The 20279-nt window shown below is 39.8% G+C and overlaps 2 protein-coding genes across 3 annotated transcripts; both read left to right on the plus strand.

The window, feature by feature from the left end:
- The first annotated feature begins 4817 nt into the window (after positions 1-4817).
- On the plus strand, positions 4818-7445 carry slc18a3a (solute carrier family 18 member 3a). Its single transcript, XM_030748386.1, has one exon. The coding sequence runs from the start codon at positions 5299-5301 to the stop codon at positions 6850-6852; it is 1554 nt and encodes a 517-aa protein (XP_030604246.1). The 5' UTR covers positions 4818-5298; the 3' UTR covers positions 6853-7445.
- A 647-nt stretch (positions 7446-8092) lies between these two features.
- chata (choline O-acetyltransferase a) lies at positions 8093-19108 on the plus strand. 2 transcript variants are annotated; one of them, XM_030747922.1, is made up of 15 exons: positions 8093-8280; positions 8628-8726; positions 9155-9346; positions 9658-9776; positions 10332-10385; positions 10487-10667; positions 11159-11336; positions 11427-11596; positions 15749-15849; positions 15947-16075; positions 16162-16284; positions 16368-16509; positions 16728-16790; positions 16871-17008; positions 17896-19108. In XM_030747922.1, exons 2-15 carry the CDS (start codon positions 8679-8681, stop codon positions 18325-18327), a joined length of 2070 nt encoding a protein of 689 aa, XP_030603782.1. In that variant the 5' UTR covers positions 8093-8280; positions 8628-8678; the 3' UTR covers positions 18328-19108. The 2 variants fall into 2 exon arrangements, with proteins under 2 accessions (XP_030603782.1, XP_030603783.1); XM_030747923.1 differs by lacking the exons at positions 8093-8280; positions 8628-8726 and having other exon boundaries at positions 9209-9346; positions 9618-9776.
- Positions 19109-20279: the final 1171 nt, after the last annotated feature.

Genomic DNA, 20279 nt, shown 5'->3' on the forward strand with positions numbered 1-20279 from the left:
TAGACTATGCTATCAATCAATTTACTGCATTTTTTTTTTTTTTGAAAAGCAGTACATACAGCAACAACTGGAGGAATCACAACCCTAAATCCAAAAACGTTGTGATGCTGTGTAAAATGCAGTGATTTTCAATTATTTTCAAATCTCGTAAACCCATATTTGATTCACAGTAGAACTTGGAAACATATCAAATTTTTAAACTGAAGAAATTTGCTATTTTATGAAAAAAATAAGCTTATTTTGAATTTGATGGTAGCAACACATCTCAACAAAGTGGGGACAGGGTCATGTTTACCACTGTGTAGCATCCCCTCTTCTTTTAACAACAGTCTGTAAACATCTGGGAACTGAGAGAACCATCTGCTGGATGGTTTGGGAGGAATGTGCCATTTTTGTCTGATATAGAGTCTAGCTGCTCAACAGCCCGGGGTCTTCTTTGTCATATATTTCAATTCATGATGCTCCAAATGTTTTCGATTGGTGAAAGGCCCAGACTGCAGTCAGGCAAGTTCAGTATCTGGACTCTTCTAGTACAAAGACATGCTGCTGCAATAGCAGCATTATGCAGTTTACCTTTTTTTTTTTTTGCGTAAATATGCAAGTTCTTCCTTCAAAAGACATCATCTGGGTGGGAGCATGTGTTGCTCTAAAATCTGTATATACCTTTCAGCATTGATGGAGCCTTTCCAGATGTGCAAGCTGCCAATTCCATAGGCACTAATGCACCCCCACACCATCAGAGAGGCTGATGGTATGAGGGTTTTTGAACTGAGAGCTGATAAGAAGCCAGATGGTTTCTCTCCTCTTTGGTCCAGAGGACATTGCACCCATGTTTTTCAAACAGAATTGCAAATTTCAATTCGTATGACCACAGAACAGTTTTCCACTTTGCCTTGACTCATTTTAAATGAGCTTTAAGCCAGCGAGGACACCGGCATTTCTGGATTACGTTCATATACAGCTTCTTCTTTCCATGACAGGGCTTTAGCCTGTATTTGAGGATGCTACTGTGGATGCTACAGTGAATTGTGGTCACAAACAGTCATTTCTGGAAGTGTCCCTGAGCTCATTCAGTGATTTCCATCACAGAATCGTTCCTGTTTTTAATGCAGAGCTGCCTGAGAGCCCGAAGATCTCAGGCATCCAATATTGAGTTTTTGCCTAGTCCCTTGCACACTGAGATTTCTGCAGATTCTCAAAATCTTTTGATGATAATATAGATGATGAGATATTCAAAGTCTTCACAATTTTATGTTGAGGTATGTTAACCTAATTAGTTGAAAACATTCCTACTGCTGTTTAGTAATCTTTTTTTTTCCAGCGTTTTGTTGCCCTGTCCAAATTTTTTTGAGACATGTTGCTGCCATCAAATTCAAAATGAAGCTATTTACTTTTGATGAAATAGTAAAATGTCTCAGTTTAAACATTTGATAAGTTTTTGATGTTCTATTGTGAATAAAGTATGGTTTATGAGATTAGTAAATTATTACATTCTGTTTTTATTTACATTTTGCATAGTGACCCAAGTTTTATGGAACTGGGGATGTATATTTAACCTCTGTTTAAAGTGCACTCTTGATTGGCACACAGTGTCTTCTACAACACCAGTCTATCACAGACAGAGGAACAAACAACCATTCACACCCAGACACGTGGCTGCTATTGAATCACCAATTAGCCTATCACAAATCTCTTTGGACATTTGCATGGAGTGTAGGAAGTTGTAGCACCCCACAGAAAGGCAACCAGGAGATTCAAACCCAGAACATTCTTAACAGTGTTAACTACTGAACCAGACTACAGCTGGAATGCAAGGAATGTTTGGCCCATCTATATTTTCCATCTACAAATTTCAATAATTATAGTCATTTAACTCCACTGGGGTTATTTCTGACCCTTTGGCTGCAGTGGCTTTGGATTTTGTGTAGCTGCTAGGAATTAATACTTTGGCAACTGCTCAAGATTACACCGTGATCTTGAAGCTCCTGAGCAAATCAGATCAGAGTAGAATCACTGGGAAAACAGCAAAAAATGTGGATCCCCTACCACAGCCAATCCATTAATGAGGGCAGTGCTGACCCTGAGAGGACATTGTACTTGTAAGAGATAAAGACGGGATGACTGACAAAACAAATAAACACAGTTAAACAAGTCTGAAATCTGTATAAACTGTTGTTGTTTATTTATCCGCAACTTCTCTATGTGACTGTGTCTGCACATGTTTGTGTTTATGTGTCAGTGCTAGCGAGAGTGAGTGGGCGAGAGGAAATCAAGTTCGAGAGTCTCCTGGGTAAATCAGAAGCCAACTCACAGTTTGGCCTTCATGACTCTGCATAAGCTTTTCAGCTACAGTATGTTTACCCAGGGAAATAAATGTGATTATCAAGCCTGTTCTCTCACTGATGTGACATAACACGTGGTCTAAAAATAAAACTAATTTTTGAGCTGCCTTTTTGTCAGATTTGTAACAATTATTAGTCGGATTTAACATGCTTACGTCAAATCAAATAATAGGAAAATAATACGGATTTGATTCAGAGACACTGGAATGGAGCAGAGTGTAATTTAAAGCTAAATTCATTTTAACTTCAGCTCCTGCACTTCATCATATTCATGCTTACCTTTGTGTCTGACAATCTGACAAGTCTTTATATTTTACACTGTTGCCCTTCATTTCATTGGTCATAAAAAATTAAGTCTATTCATAAGCAGTGACATCCCCAAACAGGGCTTTACCATTTTATACTGACAGAAAATTAGGCAGCACGTGGCGAGTCAGCTGTTCATCATATTGCAACTGCCAGTTAAATGTCACCAAGACCAAAATAGTGTTTCTTCTTAGAGATTTTAACACCAAGAAGTTTTGAAGCTCTTTTCCTACTACCCATTAGTCATTTAATTCTTTTCAAACTGAGAGAAACTGCTTTCACTTTCTTTGAGGACATTGAGAATAAGTGGTGGCTCATAAATTGACCATTTAGTTGGTGTCTAGTTTGAATAGATCTCATTTGGTGTCAGTACCAAAACAAGTTAGGTTTAAATTATTATTAAATTGCTGCTGTATCACAATAATTTCTCTTGTGGGATTGATAAAGTATCTATCTATCTATCTATCTATCTATCTATCTATCTATCTATCTATCTATCTATCTATCTATCTATCTATCTATCTATCTATCTATCTATCTATCTATCTATCTGTCTATCTATCTGTCTGTCTACTCAGAATAACTTAACACAAGTGCAGACAGTGAAATATGGGTTTTATTATATGATGACAATTATAAAGAGGTGGAATAGGGGTAATACATTTCGAATGATAAAAGCAGTTCTGTAAGGATAGTCTGTAGGGATATGAGGACATCTACTGGCTGAACAAAGCCACAAAGAGTAAACCAAAAAAGTAATCAGAGTAACCACACAAATAATTGGTTGATAAACTAATGAAAACTTTGTTTCATTCACAAGCGAGCCATTCTGATTAGATCCAATCAAATCATACTGTTTGGGGGGGGGGGGGGGGGGGGGGGGGGCAGATTTTACTGTACAGTAAAATACTAAGGGAATGGGTACAGTTCACATCTCACGTTTTCTTTGTTCCTTAATCACCATGATCAATTCAGTCTTCCTCCACTAGATGTCAGTACAGCTCTGTCTTACTGCAAATGCTTCCCATGAAGTGAGAAAACTTAAATGATTTTTAATCTCCTTCTATTGTTTTTAATGACATTTTACCAGCTGTTAGTTTAAAAAAAAGCAAACAAAAACAAAAAAAACACGTGGTTCCAATGCCATAAGCGATTCAGGAAATTTATCTAAAGGGTTGATATCTATATGAAATTATTTATTATTTATCTCTCTCCATTAGGAGATTACTGTCATTGAAAGGTCCTGCAGTTAATGTTTGTGTCAGCTGCTGAAGTCTATCTTCACCGCTAGATGTCAGTATCTACGTTTAAAACTTAATTCAGGTTCCTCTCTTCTCTTGATCTTCTGAGAACAGTAAATTGGTGCTAAAGGTTTATGACAAATGTAAAATGTAAAAAAAAAATGTAAAAGATTAAGTCCTTTGTGAATAAATGCCTGCTTTACATTTTCACATCATTTACCCAGCTTGGGGACCTAGCTTGGAGATGGTCCTTAAACAGAGACCCAATCAATGGTTCACAATTTCTGCTTCAACTACAGTTATCACAAACTACTGGAAAAGAGCCAGAATCAGCCGTGCTGTATCATTGCTGATTTAGTCTACACACCTTAGTTCGCTGCTGTCCGAAAAACGGATTAAGTTTGCGGTGGTTTGAAAAGTCAATTGTTACCTGTCATTGTTCAATTGTCATCTTCGGTGGAGCTGTCCATTTGATTGTCGTGCTGAAACGAGGAAAAAAAAAACTTTTCCTAATTTTTCCTTTAAAAATAAAAATCTCCATATTCTTTGTAGTGGTGTTGCTGCTTGTGACCTCAAGAGTAGTAACTGTTTTTCTTGTGTCATTGACTTCACGCTCAGCTGAATGTGTACTGTACTATATGCCAGATTTTAGAAAAGTATTCTACTTCAAGACCTGAATCAATTACAACTGCGAAGAACCTATCATTTAACATTGAGAAGGTTAAACTGAGCCATGAATCTTCGACTCTCCTTTGAAGCAACTCGCTGGACAGCAGTACGCACTCGGGATTTTATGTTTAATTAGCATAAAAGATCTGCTGGAGAGCAGCAGGACTGTGCGTCACATCCATCGGTGAAGGTGGGAGGGGGAAGGGGGATACCTATGGGAGTCAACAAACTGCAGTGTGTACTCCTTCCACGGCCGACAAAAACCAGCTTGCTTGATGTGAAATGATGACTTAGCTCACGGTGTTACAGGTGACCGGAGACAGCTGGGAGCGTCCGGGTTTCGGAGGGGGTGCAGCAGACGGACCTAAAACAGCCAGTACACTGATGGAGCCTGCACTGTGAGCAGTAGGTGAATCCCCAACCTGGGAGTGTTGCCCGGGGCCAGCGCGTCACCTGAATGACGGGATATGAGACAATGAAGCAACTAGGGACGGCGGGGATAAAACGAGTCCAAGTCATGCAAGTGGAAATGCGCGTGCGATGACGAACAGCGCAGGGGACAAAGAAGAGGTAAAGCAGAGAAAAGTTATTTAGCTAATTGGGGCGGCAGAGAAGGAACAATTTAAAAAGAAAAAACAACAACACATGTGCCAAGTGTGCGTAATTCTATAAAAAAGCAAACTGGGGAAACAGAATTTCTCTTTCAAAAGTCAAGAGTTGCGTGAAAAAAAGAGAAAATCATGGAGCCAGAGGTGACCACACAGGGACAAGGCACTAATATGGCACAGTCTGCCGCCTCCAAATTGTCCCAGATGGGTGAAAGAACTAAACAACTGGGCAACGCAATCCAAGACCCAGAACGGCAGAAACGGATTATTCTAGTAATAGTCTGTGTAGCACTTTTGTTAGACAACATGCTTTACATGGTAATCGTGCCAATTATACCCGATTACCTTGAAGACCTACAGAATGCTGCGGATCAAACTCAAGCTGCTGCAACCAACTCCACTAACAGCACCACCCACAAAGTAATCAAGGGGAACTTCGACCTGCAGATAGGCGTTCTTTTTGCCTCTAAGGCTATCCTGCAGCTCCTGGTGAACCCGCTAAGTGGGACGTTTATAGACAGGGTCGGGTATGATATCCCGCTCTTCATCGGACTAAATGTCATGTTTCTCTCAACTGTTATTTTTGCCTTTGCTGAAAACTACGCGACTCTGTTCCTGGCGCGAAGCATGCAAGGCCTAGGCTCTGCTTTTGCCGACACGTCAGGGATTGCTATGATTGCAGACAAGTACACAGAGGAGGCAGAAAGGAGCAAAGCGCTGGGTATTGCCTTGGCCTTCATCTCATTTGGAAGTCTTGTGGCGCCCCCGTTTGGAGGAGTCCTCTATGAGTTCGCAGGGAAGCCGGTGCCATTCCTGATTCTGGCCTGCGTCTGTCTCACTGATGGTATATTGTGTCTAGCTGTGCTGAAGCCCTTCTCTAATCGTGAGAGAGAAAACATGCCAGTGGGTACCCCCATATACAAACTCATGATTGATCCTTACATAGCGGTTGTGGCCGGTGCTCTGATCATCTGTAACATCCCTCTTGCCTTCCTTGAGCCCACTATAGCCAACTGGATGGAGGACACCATGCATGCCAGCCAGTGGGAGATCGGCATGACATGGTTCCCTGCATTCTTTCCTCATGTCCTAGGTGTGTATCTCACTGTTAAATTAGCAGCCAAGTACCCTAATCTGCAGTGGTTTTACGGGGCTATAGGTATGGTATTTATAGGCGCGAGCTCGTGCACGGTGCCAGCCTGTAAAAACTTTGGACAGCTGATGATTCCGCTGTGTGGCATCTGCTTCGGCATCGCCTTCGTGGACACGGCGCTCCTACCAACTCTGGGTTTCTTAGTGGATGTGCGACATGTGTCAGTGTATGGCAGTGTGTACGCCATTGCAGACATCTCCTACTGCGTGGCATATGCCCTGGGGCCCGTGGTGGCCGGACAAATAGTGCACGACCTGGGCTTCGTTCAGCTCAACTTAGGCATGGGGCTCGCTAATGTACTTTACGCACCGGCGCTCCTCCTGCTGAAGAACGTGGCACAAATGAAGCCTTCTTTCTCCGAGCGAAATATGCTCCTAGAAGACGGCCCAACGGGACTGTATGATACGATTAAGATGGAGCAACGAGAGAAGAAGAGAAAGGGTTTGTGCACAACGATAGACGAGAATGGCATTGAGACCTTTGCTCAGCGCTCTTATTCAGAGGAGGAATCCTCTGGGGGAGAATATGCGTAAAAGACCGTTAGCTGGGTGTTAAACTATCCAAGTGCCGATGTAGAGATGTCTGTATCATGCCCGAGTCAATCAATTGCATAACACGATTATGATTGTGCAACAGTATCAATTATTTACCGCTTCTGGTGACAATTTCTTTGGGTTTTGTCAAATAAAGTAGGTTAAAGCTTTAGCAGAAAGGCGCTCGCTGCCGTTTCTTCATTTAAAGGTGAGACTCTTGTCAAAGATTTGCTGAGATAAATGTATATTCATTAACAGTATTTATCACTGTATCGGAAACTGACTCATATCGTGTTCAGGGATTGCGTGCAAATGTATTTGAACAAAAGAACAAATGTAATGTGTCTTTCATTGTAATCTGTATTGTATGTCACACGGCAGTTTTACAAAGATGGGAAAAAGTGAAATCTGCTTTTGCGTTTTATTTATTTTTTCTGGAATGCATAGGAATGTAAAGCCTCACTGTTTGACCTGCGACTGTACATAAATGTATATTCATGTACATAATTAAATCAACATCACGTGAATGATATTATTTATTGAAATCATTTATTTAAGGTACAAATTGTAATTTTTATTTTGCAATTTTATTTTACGCTATAGATGAAAATAATCTGTACTTACAACGTCATCAAGACTGATATTTAAATGTGTTGTTATAGTGCGAAAGTGTCTCGTTTAAAGATTCAGACATGTTTTGCCTGACATGTTGGTTAAAGAAATCTGCCATTAAAGTTTTTAAGGCCTACATTTATCTGGTGCTTTGATCCTTGCCAGTGAATTTTAAACAAAGGGGAAACATTTGTTATTACAGCGAAAGTAACTTGTGGAAATTTCTGAGAAAAATAGCTGTGGTGCACAATATAACTAATTTCATAGGGCTTTGTGGTTTATATGTATAACAGAGTCCGTCAAAGCATCTTGTTAGAAATACAAACATCTGATTGTAATGTTAAACGGGGTCCTCTGAATCGGTCAGGTGCAATCAGGTGGAAGTGATGTATGCGCCCAAATTGTTCTGCGGATGTTGTTGTAAATTCAGAAAGCCCAAGGAAAAAAAAAAATCCACGTTAAAAATGCGTCCCATTTGCTTTCCTGCAAAGTGCGTGAGCATCTCAGGCGCTCAGCTGGCGTCTAAATAAGGTGGGGTGAGGATATGAAGTGCCAAATAAACTTCTCGGCGAATAGCAGGGCGTCTGGGAGGAGCCTGGCTGCCAGGAGGCTGAGGTATCCTCTCAGCGTCTCTCTTGAGTCAGCCAGGGAGTCATGCTCATGCCATGTGTGGGATTGAAAGATGCGTAAAATGATAAAGGATCGAAGCAGTGACATTTTAAAGAAATTCTGTCAGAAATGGATTCAAGTAAAGATGGTCCAACTGAAACTACTTGCTTGAGCTCCCGGACGAGAGGGTGTCTGTTTTCCTCCCTGGTGAGTAAAACATTTAATTGCACACAATTTTTTTGTTAGTTTCGCATTAGTAATGGGGGCATGTCTGCATCAAATGCGCAGGTTTGCAAGGCAATTTTCCCTTACATCATGCATGTTATAATCTCGCAAGGTGCGCATTTATGTATTTCTTAAGGACAGCAACAGTTTAATTTTGTATTTTTATTAACTTTTTACACATGTCATAATATTTTCCAAGAGATTAAAGTCGATTGGTTTCAGATTGTCACTGTGACTAATGTTTATTTCAGTGGGCTTCCATTTTAGATAACTATAGGTGATTGTATTCTAATTTTTTTTTTTTTTTTTTTTTTTTTTTTTGTGGACAGAGAGTCCCTCTTGTGAATCCACCTGCTTAATAGCCCCTCTGTGCCGCCAGCATGCCAGTTCTCGACCGAGATGCCTCCAGAGATTCAGGGGACCGAGATGTAAATACATCTTCTATTTGCCTTATAAGTACACAGGATATGTTTCTTCTGGAATCTGCATGAGATCAGTTTATATTTTAGAGTTAAGGGTTACCAAATCAAATAAAGTCTAATAGCATTTCAAGACATAAAAGTAACTTTCAAAGGATTACACTGGGATTCGTGTGTGAGATTTTATTAGAATGTGGTGCTCTGACATTTTAAGGGGAAAATTTACAGTTTTGACAAGTAGTTGTTCTCAGATAAATGCTACATATACTCAATTATTATTAATCTTATTGACTTCTTATTAATTCCTTGAATATTTGCTTGATAATATTATGTAATAATTGTGCATAAGGAACATGACATGATGTTTAGTCACAAATGTAGAAAAAGAAAACGTGGAGATGAAATCTGAAAGCTTTTCATCCCGCCATGCTGTCCAGATTCTGCCAAAGCTGCCGGTGCCCGACCTGAAAGAAACCTTGGACATGTACCTGAAGTGCATGAAGCACCTGCTCACAGAAGAACAATTCAACAAGACGCAAAACATAGTGAAGCAGTTTGGAGCCCCTGGAGGAGTGGGGGAGCTACTACAGAGCAAACTCATGGAGAGGAAAGAAAACAAGGCAAACTGGGTAAATAAAAATGAAAACATTAAACGTGATAACAGGACAAAATGCATGTTAATGTTCGGGTACATTATTAAATAAATGGCTTAAATGCATTTAATTTAATGAAAATCTGTGTTCTGTGTGATTATAAGTAAAAATAATAATAAATGCTTTAAAACAAATCCTAAATGCATTTCTGATGTAAACAAACCTTTTAGAAAGGACTTAAAGAGATATCTGTATAGACCTAAGCCAATTCTGTTTTTAATGGTCTGGTCCCTTTATTCACCTTCAGTTCTGTTGGTGGATTTTGCTCCTTTTTTTTCCCACTGTAGGTATATGACTATTGGCTGAATGACATGTACCTGAACAACAGACTGGCTCTACCCGTCAACTCAAGTCCTGCAATGGTCTTCCCACAACAGAACTTTAAGGCTCCCGTTGACTCTTTAAGGTATGCACGTCTGAAACAAGTGAACCATGAAAGAAATCTCACAGTCTGATACAATACAACGGGACAGACAAACTCTCTGCAATTCAGTAGTGGTAGGGATCTTTTTTTTATCACCAGCGTTTCTCGTTACTCATAGTCAGCAACAGTTACTGAAAGAAAGGCTCTAAAAAAGGCTATAATTGCCATGCATTTCAAGTTGTAGGTCATTTTGGTTATTCTATCGCAAAGCCTGATAAATTATAGTGAACTGTAAGAACTGGTTTTCTACCAGAATTTATTGATTATACAAATTTGAACACATCCTTCCTGGCTGCACACTGATAGAAAGGGTCATTACCCAGCATGCCTCGAGGTCCAAAAACTGTGGTTTTGGTTAACATGGTATTGATCTGTTACTGGCTCCTTAACCACATGATTTACATAAGGCATTTATGTTGTTAGGCGTAATGAAGCCACACAATTAATCAAGAACAAGAGCACGGTGGCAAAGCAGTGACCAAGTATAATGTGTGCGTTTTGTGAGAAATTAAAATAGAGTATGGTCGTCTTTTCTAGATTTGCTGCACACTTAATTTCTGGAGTTTTGGAGTACAAGACCCTCCTTGATGCGTAAGTTAACATATAATTCAAATTGTCACAAAAGAATTGTCTTCACTTACAATTCATGTGTAAAGAAAAGGACTGACAAAGTTGTACATGTCTGTGTGTAGCCATGCCCTGCCTGTGGACTATGCACGGGGCCAGCTGGCAGGAACCCGTCTGTGTATGGAGCAGTATTATCATCTCTTCACCTCCTACCGTCTTCCAGGACCTGAGAGGGACACCCTAGTGGCACAGGAGAGTAGTGTGATGCCAGAACCCGAACACATCATTGTGGCGTGTAAAAACCAGGTCAGACTTAGAGAAACAGACTTTGGCCTTTCTCAGCTTTCCACCATATTACACGGTCTTCATCTGACCATGAATCAGTTAACATGTAGCACAATACACATTCAAGAATTATCATAAATACAGAATTTGCATTAAAAGTTCACTCTTTATTTTGGAAATAGAATCTTGGCAGACAATCTCAACCAAATCTTTTGGCTTTTATCAGAAATGTGAGACCTACAAAGATCTAGCATGTACTTTTAGACTTCATTTATAAGCCTGACAGAGAAGAAAACTCCTCTAAATGAAATGGTATGAATGAAAACAGATCACCTCCGAATAGCTGTGGCACAGTGTTGCAGTGGTTAGCACTGTCACCTTACAGCAATAGCTAGGAATTCAAACATTTGCATTTCTTAAAAAGATTTATACAACATCATTAACATCGTTAGGAATATTTATCAGTACCATAGATTCCTAAAAGTTTGTGGTTAATCTGAATCTCTCCCCAGTTCTTTGTATTAGATGTGGTGATCAACTTCCGTCGACTGAATCAAAGAGACCTTCTGACTCAGCTGGAGAAGATCGCCAAGATGGCTGACAACAAAGAAGAGCAGCTCCCTCCTATAGGGCTTCTCACTTCAGATGGGCGGACAGAGTGGGCTGAGTCTCGTAGTGTACTAATGAGAGGCACGTTTCAATACAAATTTTATGTGGGCTGCCAATAAAAATTCTCTTTTAAACGAGGTGCCTCTCAGACTGACTTTTCTTTTCCTGCAGAGTCCACAAACAGGGACTCGCTGGATATGATTGAGCGTTGTCTGTGTCTCGTCTGTCTGGATGAAGCAAGTGGTCCTGAGCTTAGTGACACCATACGTGCCATGTTGATGCTGCACGGAGGTGGAGTGACCAAAAATGGAGGCAACCGCTGGTATGACAAGCCCATGCAGGTAAGTGAACACAGTCAACAAAAAAAAGGCTACTTTAATGTTTGTCTCATTAACTTCTTGCATACTGTATGCTAGAACCCTAAATTCTGAGTGATATAAGTTATTAAGGACAAGAAAAGTGGACAAAACAAAATGTTTGATACTGTTGACCATAATATTTTATCAGAAATTAGAGCATGCCAAAGGTATTAAAGGTACTGCGCTGCAGTGGTTTGAATCATATCTATCTAAAATACTCCAATTTGCTCATATAAATGGGGAGTCTTCTTTATACACTAAGGTTAATTATGGAGTTCCACAGAGTTCTGTGCTAGGACCAATTCTGTTTACATTATACATGCTGAGTACATGCTTTCCCTTAGGCAGCATTATTAGAATTATTATACAGTTTCATTGCTATGCAGATGATACAGCTTTATCTATCGATGAAGCCAGATGAAACACACCAATTAGTTAAACTGCAGGAATGTCTTAAAGATATAAAGATGTGGATGACCTCTAATTTCCTGCACTGTAAACCCAGATTTTGATTCCACTTAAAAATATTGAGTTCATATTACTTAAAATTGCCTAGAATGTGAACATTACTTGTTAATGCTGAGTAGACTGTACTAATGCACATTGGATTAACGCGCAGCTGCATGGTGGCATGATGGTTAGCAGTGCTACCTCACAGGTAGAATGCCATCTGGAAGGTCTGGGTTCAATTCCGGCTTGGCCCAGGCCTCTCGCTGTTTGGAATAGAAGACACTTAGGTGTTTTTGTTCACAACGCTCTCTCGTATGGTTTTTTTATTGTTCCATGGACAAATGTTATTTGTAAATGTTAATGTATCAGCATTCAGCAGGGCTGAGTTTTATCATGTTTATTTACCAAATTTAAACAGACACAGTTCAACACTGTAAAAAATATCTGCGTTACTGGGTAGCATGGTGGCGTGGTGCTTAGCACTGCTGCCTCACAGCTAGAATAGCTATCTGATAGTCTGGGTTAAATTCCACCTTAGCCAGGGACTCTTGCTGTGTGGAGTTTGTATGTTCCCCCTGTGTCTGTATGGGTTTCCTCTCATAATCTGAAGACATGCAGTTACTGGGGTTAGGTTATTTGGTCTCTCTAAATTGCCCACAGGTGTGAATGGTTGTCTGTGTCAGCCCTGCAACAGGCTGGTGACCTGTATGGGGTGTACCCTGCATCTTACTGCCTTGTCAGCTGGGATAGGCTCCAGCCCCCACCACCCCCACACAACCATGAAAAGGATAGGGGAAAAAGACATTTTATTTTTTCATGAACTATAAAAGATAAATTTGGTCAATTAGAACATACAATTTAGTACAATTGGATATGGAATAGTGCTTACTTAATAGGCTGAGTTAAATGAACTGTTTCATTACTTAAAAAATTTAAGGCAACGAGTTACCTTGATTTTTTTTAAGTAGATTCAACTTATCCGGGTTTACAGTGTGTTTCTAAATTCAGATAAAACTGAAATTATTGTACTCGGCCCCACAAATCTTAGAAACGTGGTGTCTAACCAGATCTGGAGCACATTGCATTGGCCTCCAGTAACACTGTAAGGAATTTTGGAGTCATTTTTGACCAGGATATGTCCTTCAGTGCAAATATTAAACAAATATATATAAACCATGTTCTTACATGCGCAATATTTCTAAAATTAGAAAAATCCTGTCTCAGAGTGATGCTGAAAAGCTAGTTCATGCATTTACTACTTCTAGGTTGGACTATTGTAATTCATCATTATCACACTGTCCTAAAAGCTCCATGAAAAGCCTTCAGATGATCCAAAATGCTGCAGCTAGAGTACTGACAGGGATTAGAAAGAGAGAATATATTTCTCCCATATTGGCTTCCTTGGCTCCCTGTTAAATTCCAAATTTAATTTTAAATCCTTCTCCTGCATACAAGGTCTTGAATAATCAGGCCTCATCTTATCTGAAAGACCCTCACCCTATCACCCCAATAGAGCACTTTGCTCTCAGACTGCTGGGTTACTTGTGGTTCCAAGAGTATTTAGAAGTAGAATGGGACACAGAGCCTTCAGCTTTCAGCCTCCTCTTCTGTGGAACCAGCTCCCAGTTTTCGATCAAACTTGTAGTTAGTGTTGGATCATGGCTCCCCCTCCCTGAGCCTGGTTCTGCTGGAGGTTTCTTCCTGTTAAAAAAGAGTTTTTCCTCCTACTGTCGATAAGTACTTGCTCATGGGGAGTTGTTTTGATTGTTCAGATTTTCTCTATATTATTGCCATCACATGCACTGGCTTTTAAACAGCACAACAGTTCCTTTCTTCTTTAGCTCATAGAATTTTGCATGCATTATTTCCAAAAATGAATTAAATATTTTTATCAGCATTTCCACAGGATAGCATTCCACTTCACCTCCTTCCATCTTAACTGAGCTTGAACCCAGAAAAGGCAGCAGCATTTTGAAGTCTTTGTGGTTTTTTTTAGTTAGAGTTTTATCTTGCCTTTGTGGATGCAGTGTGCAGCTGTGTTCATTGCTGGTTGCTGTGGTTCCTAAACACTTCCACTTTGCAATAATACCACTTAGAGTTTATTGTGGAATACCTAGGAGGGAAGAAACTTCATAAACTCGGTAGTGTGGTGGTTAGCACTGTTGCTTCACATTGAAACGGTCTGGGTTCAAGTCCACCTTAGCCCAGACCCTGTAAAGAATAAGTGGAAGAAAATGGGTAGATGGACTAGTTGCATTGTATTACAGTGGGCTCTTTAGAATGGAAAGGTAGACTGCATGATTAGGTGCTGACTTTACACCTGCAGCAATAGTAATGAAAACACCTGAATTCTCCATTACATTTGTCCACATAGTGTTATTTAGAATTAGATATTTCAAGTGGTTCATTGCTGCTGTTCCAACTTTTTTTTTTTATTACTGGCATCAAATTCAACACAAAAACAATAACATTTCTGGGGCGCCTGGGTGGCTTAGTGGTGAAGCCAGCGACCGCATACATATGGCCCATTGTAGCATGGGTTCGAGTCCTAGCCCATCGCCAACCTGCTCACATGTCCTCCTGCCCCCATTTCCCTCCTCTCTCCACTGCCCATAAAAGCTGCTGTGGCCAAAAATGCACAAAAAAAAAAAACAATAACATTTCTCAGTTTCAACATGTTATATTTATGCTAATGAATGCCTTGAGATGACTGTTTGTTGTGATTTGGAGCTATATAAATAAAATTGAACTGAATGATTTTCAGGCAGCATGGTGGCGCAGTGGTTAGCACTGCTGCCTCCCAGTTAGAATACCATCTGGAAGGACTGGGTTCGATTCCACCTTGGCCCAGGCCTCTCCCTCTCTGTGTGGCGTTTGCATGTTCTCCCCGTGCTTGCGTGGGTTTCCTCCGGGTACTCCGGTTTCCTCCCACATTCCAAAGACATGCACTTACTGGGGTTAGGTTAATTGGCTAATCTAAATTGCCCATAGGTATGAATGAGAGCATGAATGTGAGTGTGAAAGGTCGTCTGTCCCTCTGTGTTGACCCTGCAACAGGCTGGCGACCTGTTCAGGGTGTACCCTGCCTCTCGCCCTATGACAGCTGGGATAGACTCCAGCCCCCCCGCGACCCTTAACAGGATGTGCGGAAGCGAATGGATGGATGGATTTTCAGGTCACTGAGTTCTGTTTTTATTTAGATTAAACATAATGCCCCAACCTTTTTGGAAAAAAGGGTTATAGATTAATGACTGATCATTTACAAGACTAAATTACCTCCTTAATGAGAAAAATTAAATTAGCAAATTCATGTTCATCTCTCAAAGCATCAGTGGATATAATTAGCCATGCCCAATTAAGGGTTTACTTTTGCAGAAATGCAAACTAAAAGTGTAGGTTCCACTGGATTTTAAGCCCTTACCTCACAAAATGTCATTAGTACATACTTTAACAAAAGCTTTGATAATTCATGTACACTATGTGCAGATTTGGAGGCTTCTTCCTTGAAGAATTTCTTACCTTTCTTTTCTTTCCTTTCTTTCTTTACAGGGTAATGTGTGGATGTAACATGTAGTTGTAGTAAGAGTCTGTACAGGTGCAGACTGCAATCATCAATATTAAACTTTCAAACATTTCAGTCCAACTCAAGAAAATCCCACTGCCTTTCCAACCTTTCTGTATCAGTTTATTGTAGGAGCTGATGGCTGCTGTGGAGTCGTGTGTGAACACTCTGCATTTGAAGGAATTGTCCTTGTGCAGTGCACAGAGTATCTCCTCAAATACATGTGAGAAATTATGCACACTGGATTTTAGAATTGTACAACATATTTGTTATATTTTTCAAAAAATTCTGCATTTATTTTTGCTCCCCTGTGACATCAGGACTGGGAGCCCATCAAAGCTGATCAGAGCTGCAAGTGTGAGTGAGCTGCCTGCACCACGCAGACTCCGCTGGAAATGCACTCCAGAGATTCACAAACTCATTACGTCTGCTGCTGACAAACTCCAGAGGTTTGGGTTTACTCTAATTTGTGTCAGGAGAAGAAATTAATCCATACTTTCAGCACATTATAAAAAATGTATTCCTATTTTCTCAGAATGGTAAGCAATTTGGATATGAATGTCCACAAGTTCCATGATTACGGGAAAGAGTTTATCAAGAAGCAGAAGATGAGTCCAGATGCCTACATCCAGGTTGCTCTTCAGTTAGCCTTCTACAGGTAATAATAATATTCATTTTACAGAACTGATTCAATTTATCTCAGACTCCAAGCCAGAAGATGTTCTCTCTGCATTACTGTAGGTGTCATGGCCGACCAGTGTCCACATATGAGAGTGCTTCTATACGTCGTTTTCAGGAAGGCCGAGTAGACAACATTCGCTCAGCCACACCTGAAGCCTTGGCCTTTGTCAAAGCAATGACTAATGGGGAAAACAGCACTTGCGTAGGTTTTTTTTTTTTTTTATGCAGAAACTATAGTCATTCTTTGTCTTTTAAATAAAAGCTGCTGCAGATTTAAATTCAATTAGGCATTTAATTTTCTTTTAGTAGTGATATTCAGTCTTTTACTGCAGTTTGTCTTAATGTATTCAAACATGAAAAACTCTGTAAATTATTGGACTTAGAGACTAAACATTAATTGTCAATTGTTTACTTCTGCAGGACAAAGAAAAGATGGAGATGTTACAGGGTGCTATAACTGCACAGACGAAGTATACGCTTCTGGTAACTGTTGTCTTCTTCCAGATTTCTATGGCAAAGTTTCCATATTAAATAAATGCAATAACATGCTTTGTGTTTTTCAGGCTATTACAGGGAGTGCAATTGACAATCATCTACTAGGACTACGTGAAATTGCACATGAAATGAAGCTGGAGAAGCCCGAAATATTCAAAGATGAAGCCTATCTCATCAGTAATCAGTTCATTCTCTCTACAAGTCAGGTATACACATGTGATTTTGAAACAAAACTATTCATATTTAATGTTATTTATATAGTGCCAATTCACAATAACAGTCACCTCAAGGCTCTTTATATTGTACAGTAAAAACTCTAAAATATTAGAAATAAACCGCAACAATCAGATGACCCCTTATGAGCAAGCACTTGGTGACAGTGGGAAGGAAAAACTCCTTTTTAACAGGATGAAACCTCCAGCAGAACCCTGGCTGAGGGAGGGGCAGCTACCCACTGCGACTGGTTGGGGGTGAGGGGAAAGAGAAGAGAGCAGAGAGAGACAGGACAAAAGGCAAACTATAGGAGAAAGAGCCAGAGTTTAATGACTGATAATTGATTAAATACACTAGTGGTGTATAAACAGAGACTGAAAAGAGATTAAGTGAAGAAGAAACACTTAGTGCATCATGGGAAGCCCCCCCCAGCAATCTAACCCTGTTGGCCTAAATGTGAGCTAATTCTATAGATCTGCCATGAAGACAAAGAGTATGCTGTATGCATAACAAGAAGCTGTCAAAAGAAATACCAAGATATGTTGTGAAATGTGGATACTTTACACACAATTCTTTAAAAAACAAATTATTGTGCAAATTATTGTGATCTATTGGTCCCTAAAGCTCCAGTATAAATTCAGATGTATTAATACATCATAGCATTCACTATAATGGTTAACCCTTCTTGTTTATAAAATAAATCCTAACTGCTTGTTTGAGTTAAAAGTACAATTTAGGGATTTCTTTGTAACTGAATGAGGAAAAACATAATAACACCGATCTCACGTGTCCTACCTAAATCTCTACAACTACAGCAGTATTTCACCACACCAGTGAAACTTCCAGTAGTTTAGGACTGAAGACTTTCCTCTTTCCTCAGGTTCCCACTACTGTTGAAATGTTCTGCTGCTACGGTCCCGTGGTTCCAAACGGATACGGTGCGTGCTACAACCCTCAGTCAGACCATATTATCTTCTCTGTGTCCAGTTTCCGCGAGAGCCAACAGACATGTTCAGCAGAATTTGTAAAGTGCTTGGTTCAGGGACTTTGGGACATGAGGGATCTGTGCAATAAATGCAACGCTGACTGTACTGCCACACAGGAGCGAAAGGGCCAAACACAGGAGACACACACACAAACCGAAACAAAGTGGCAGGAAAAATCACCCCAGAGACCATCTGACTTGACTAAAAACAAGCAAACAGTCCCACAGGTTCTGGTGAAGGCAACAGACCAGACTAGCGTGGAGGCCCAAACTCAGACGTTATCACACGGAGAGGCACGACCTTTGAGGAAAATGAGTAAATCCTAGAAAACTGTCAGTGCCTGTGATAATAGTGGTGGTGTGATACTAAATGTGTTTTTCTGTGTTGCAATAATGTATTAGTAAGCCATTCACAAAATATACACTACAGCCCAGCTGTAATACAGAATTTTATTTAAATGTTTATTGTTGCAATAGAAGATGCTTTTTTGCAGGAACTGAAATATGGCTACTAGAGTATATAGAAAAGAATTAGTGCCACATATACGCACAAGCCTGACATGAATCAGCCAAAGAAAGGAATCAGTTTATTGCTGGCCAGCAAAAGCAAAGAGTTACGGTTAGAGGGAAATAAAAATGTAAAAAAAGAAAAAAGATACAAATACTGGAGGTTCATTCTTACTGTTAAATGTCTGCATCATTTTCTGTCAGTCGGTCTGGCAAAGCAAAAGCAGTCTGTGAGTTACGCCAAGTGGCTGATTGTCTCACAGTGTCAACCTGCAAATCGTGTGTTGCTATCTAACAGCTTTCTGATGACTGACAAACAGCAATCTTTTCTTTGTGTTGTCTTCATAAATTCTTGTGTCTGTTGGACCAATATGGTGTGCTAATACATCTGCTCAAAAAAGTATCCTTTTATAAAATCCTCCCACCAGTTTGTTCAGAAACACTGAACAAACTGGTTACTGTTCTGTACTCCATATACTGGGACTCACACTGTGCTTGTGTACATAATAAATCAAATGTAGTTGTCCAAGATTTTATAAGGATACTTTACAGTTAGCCTAAAGAATGTTAAGTTAAATAAAACCATGTATTTGTAAAGTTATGAGCAGAATATATCAGTTATGTGTGTGTGTGTGTGTGTGTGTGTGTGTGTGTGTGTGTGTGTGTGTGTGTGTGTGTGTGTGTGTGTGTGTGTGTGTGTGTGTGTGTGTGTGTGTGTGTGTGTGTTAGAAGGCATCTGAAAAATAAGTATATAAAAGTTACTAACCAAAGGTGTTCACTGTATTTATGACTGTCAAAGTATTGCACTTAAAAGGTGCTGCTGATGAATAAAAGATACAACCTAAATTTGGATTTTGCTATTTACACAGTAGATATTGCAGGATAAGTGGAAGAGAATTGATGGTTGGATGGATGGATATTGCATGTTTATTTTTTTTAATCTTTTATGTTTTATGAAGACTTACCATACGCACATCTAATGCAGGTATCCAAGCAATTCTACATGGGTTCTACTGCATAATAGCAACAGTTTCTTAAGTGAAAATGGTAATAATGATGGCAATAAACACAGAGTTAGGTCCATAATTTATTAAGTCATCATTTTTGTAGTTTTTCCCTCTTCATACAACCACAGGGGATTTTAAATCCAAACAATCCTGATGTGATTGAAGTTTGAAACATTGAGTTTCAGAATTACAACCATTTTTGTATAGTGTTCCCCATTTCCAGACGCACAAAAGTAATTGGACAATTGACTGACAAGCAATTTCATAGCCAGGCAAGTCCTGTTCCCGTGTTTAGCTGATTCCAACTGCTGAACTTGCACTGACTGGCCTTTCAGTGGAATTCTCGATATGAAATCCAAAGAGATGTCAATACAAGTGAAAGAGGCCATCACTGGGCTGAAAATCCAAAATAAATCTATCAGAGAGATACAAAAAACTTCAAGAGAGGTCAAATCAACAGTCTGGTACATTCTGTTAAAGAAGGAATGCACTGGCCAGCTCAGCAACACTGAAAAACCAGGAACAAAAACTACAGCAGTTGATGACAGAATTAATATCCTTTGTTAAGAAAAAACAGCTTCACAACATCTAACCTAACATTAACTTGTACCAGGATGATGGGAAGAGGAAAGTGTGGAGAAGGACAGAAACAGCTCATGATAATGTGGTATGATCTAAAGCATACCGCATTATCTATCAAACATGGTGGAGTCAGTGTTATGGCATGGGCATGTATGGCTGCCAGTGGAACCAGATCACTAGTGT

This window comes from Archocentrus centrarchus, chromosome 15, assembly GCF_007364275.1.
Source record: "Archocentrus centrarchus isolate MPI-CPG fArcCen1 chromosome 15, fArcCen1, whole genome shotgun sequence".
In the NCBI taxonomy this organism is placed as follows: Eukaryota; Metazoa; Chordata; class Actinopteri; order Cichliformes; family Cichlidae; genus Archocentrus; species Archocentrus centrarchus.

Bases quoted from the DNA above. Each gene is read 5' to 3' on its own strand.
- slc18a3a (XM_030748386.1), top strand. From the start codon at position 5,299: ATGGAGCCAGAGGTGACCACACAGGGACAAGGCACTAATATGGCACAG.
- chata (XM_030747922.1), top strand. From the start codon at position 8,679: ATGCCAGTTCTCGACCGAGATGCCTCCAGAGATTCAGGGGACCGAGAT. The intron at 9,777-10,331 runs GTATGCACGTCT...CGTCTTTTCTAG, and splicing joins GCTCCCGTTGACTCTTTAAG to ATTTGCTGCACACTTAATTT. The intron at 10,386-10,486 runs GTAAGTTAACAT...GTCTGTGTGTAG, and splicing joins TACAAGACCCTCCTTGATGC to CCATGCCCTGCCTGTGGACT.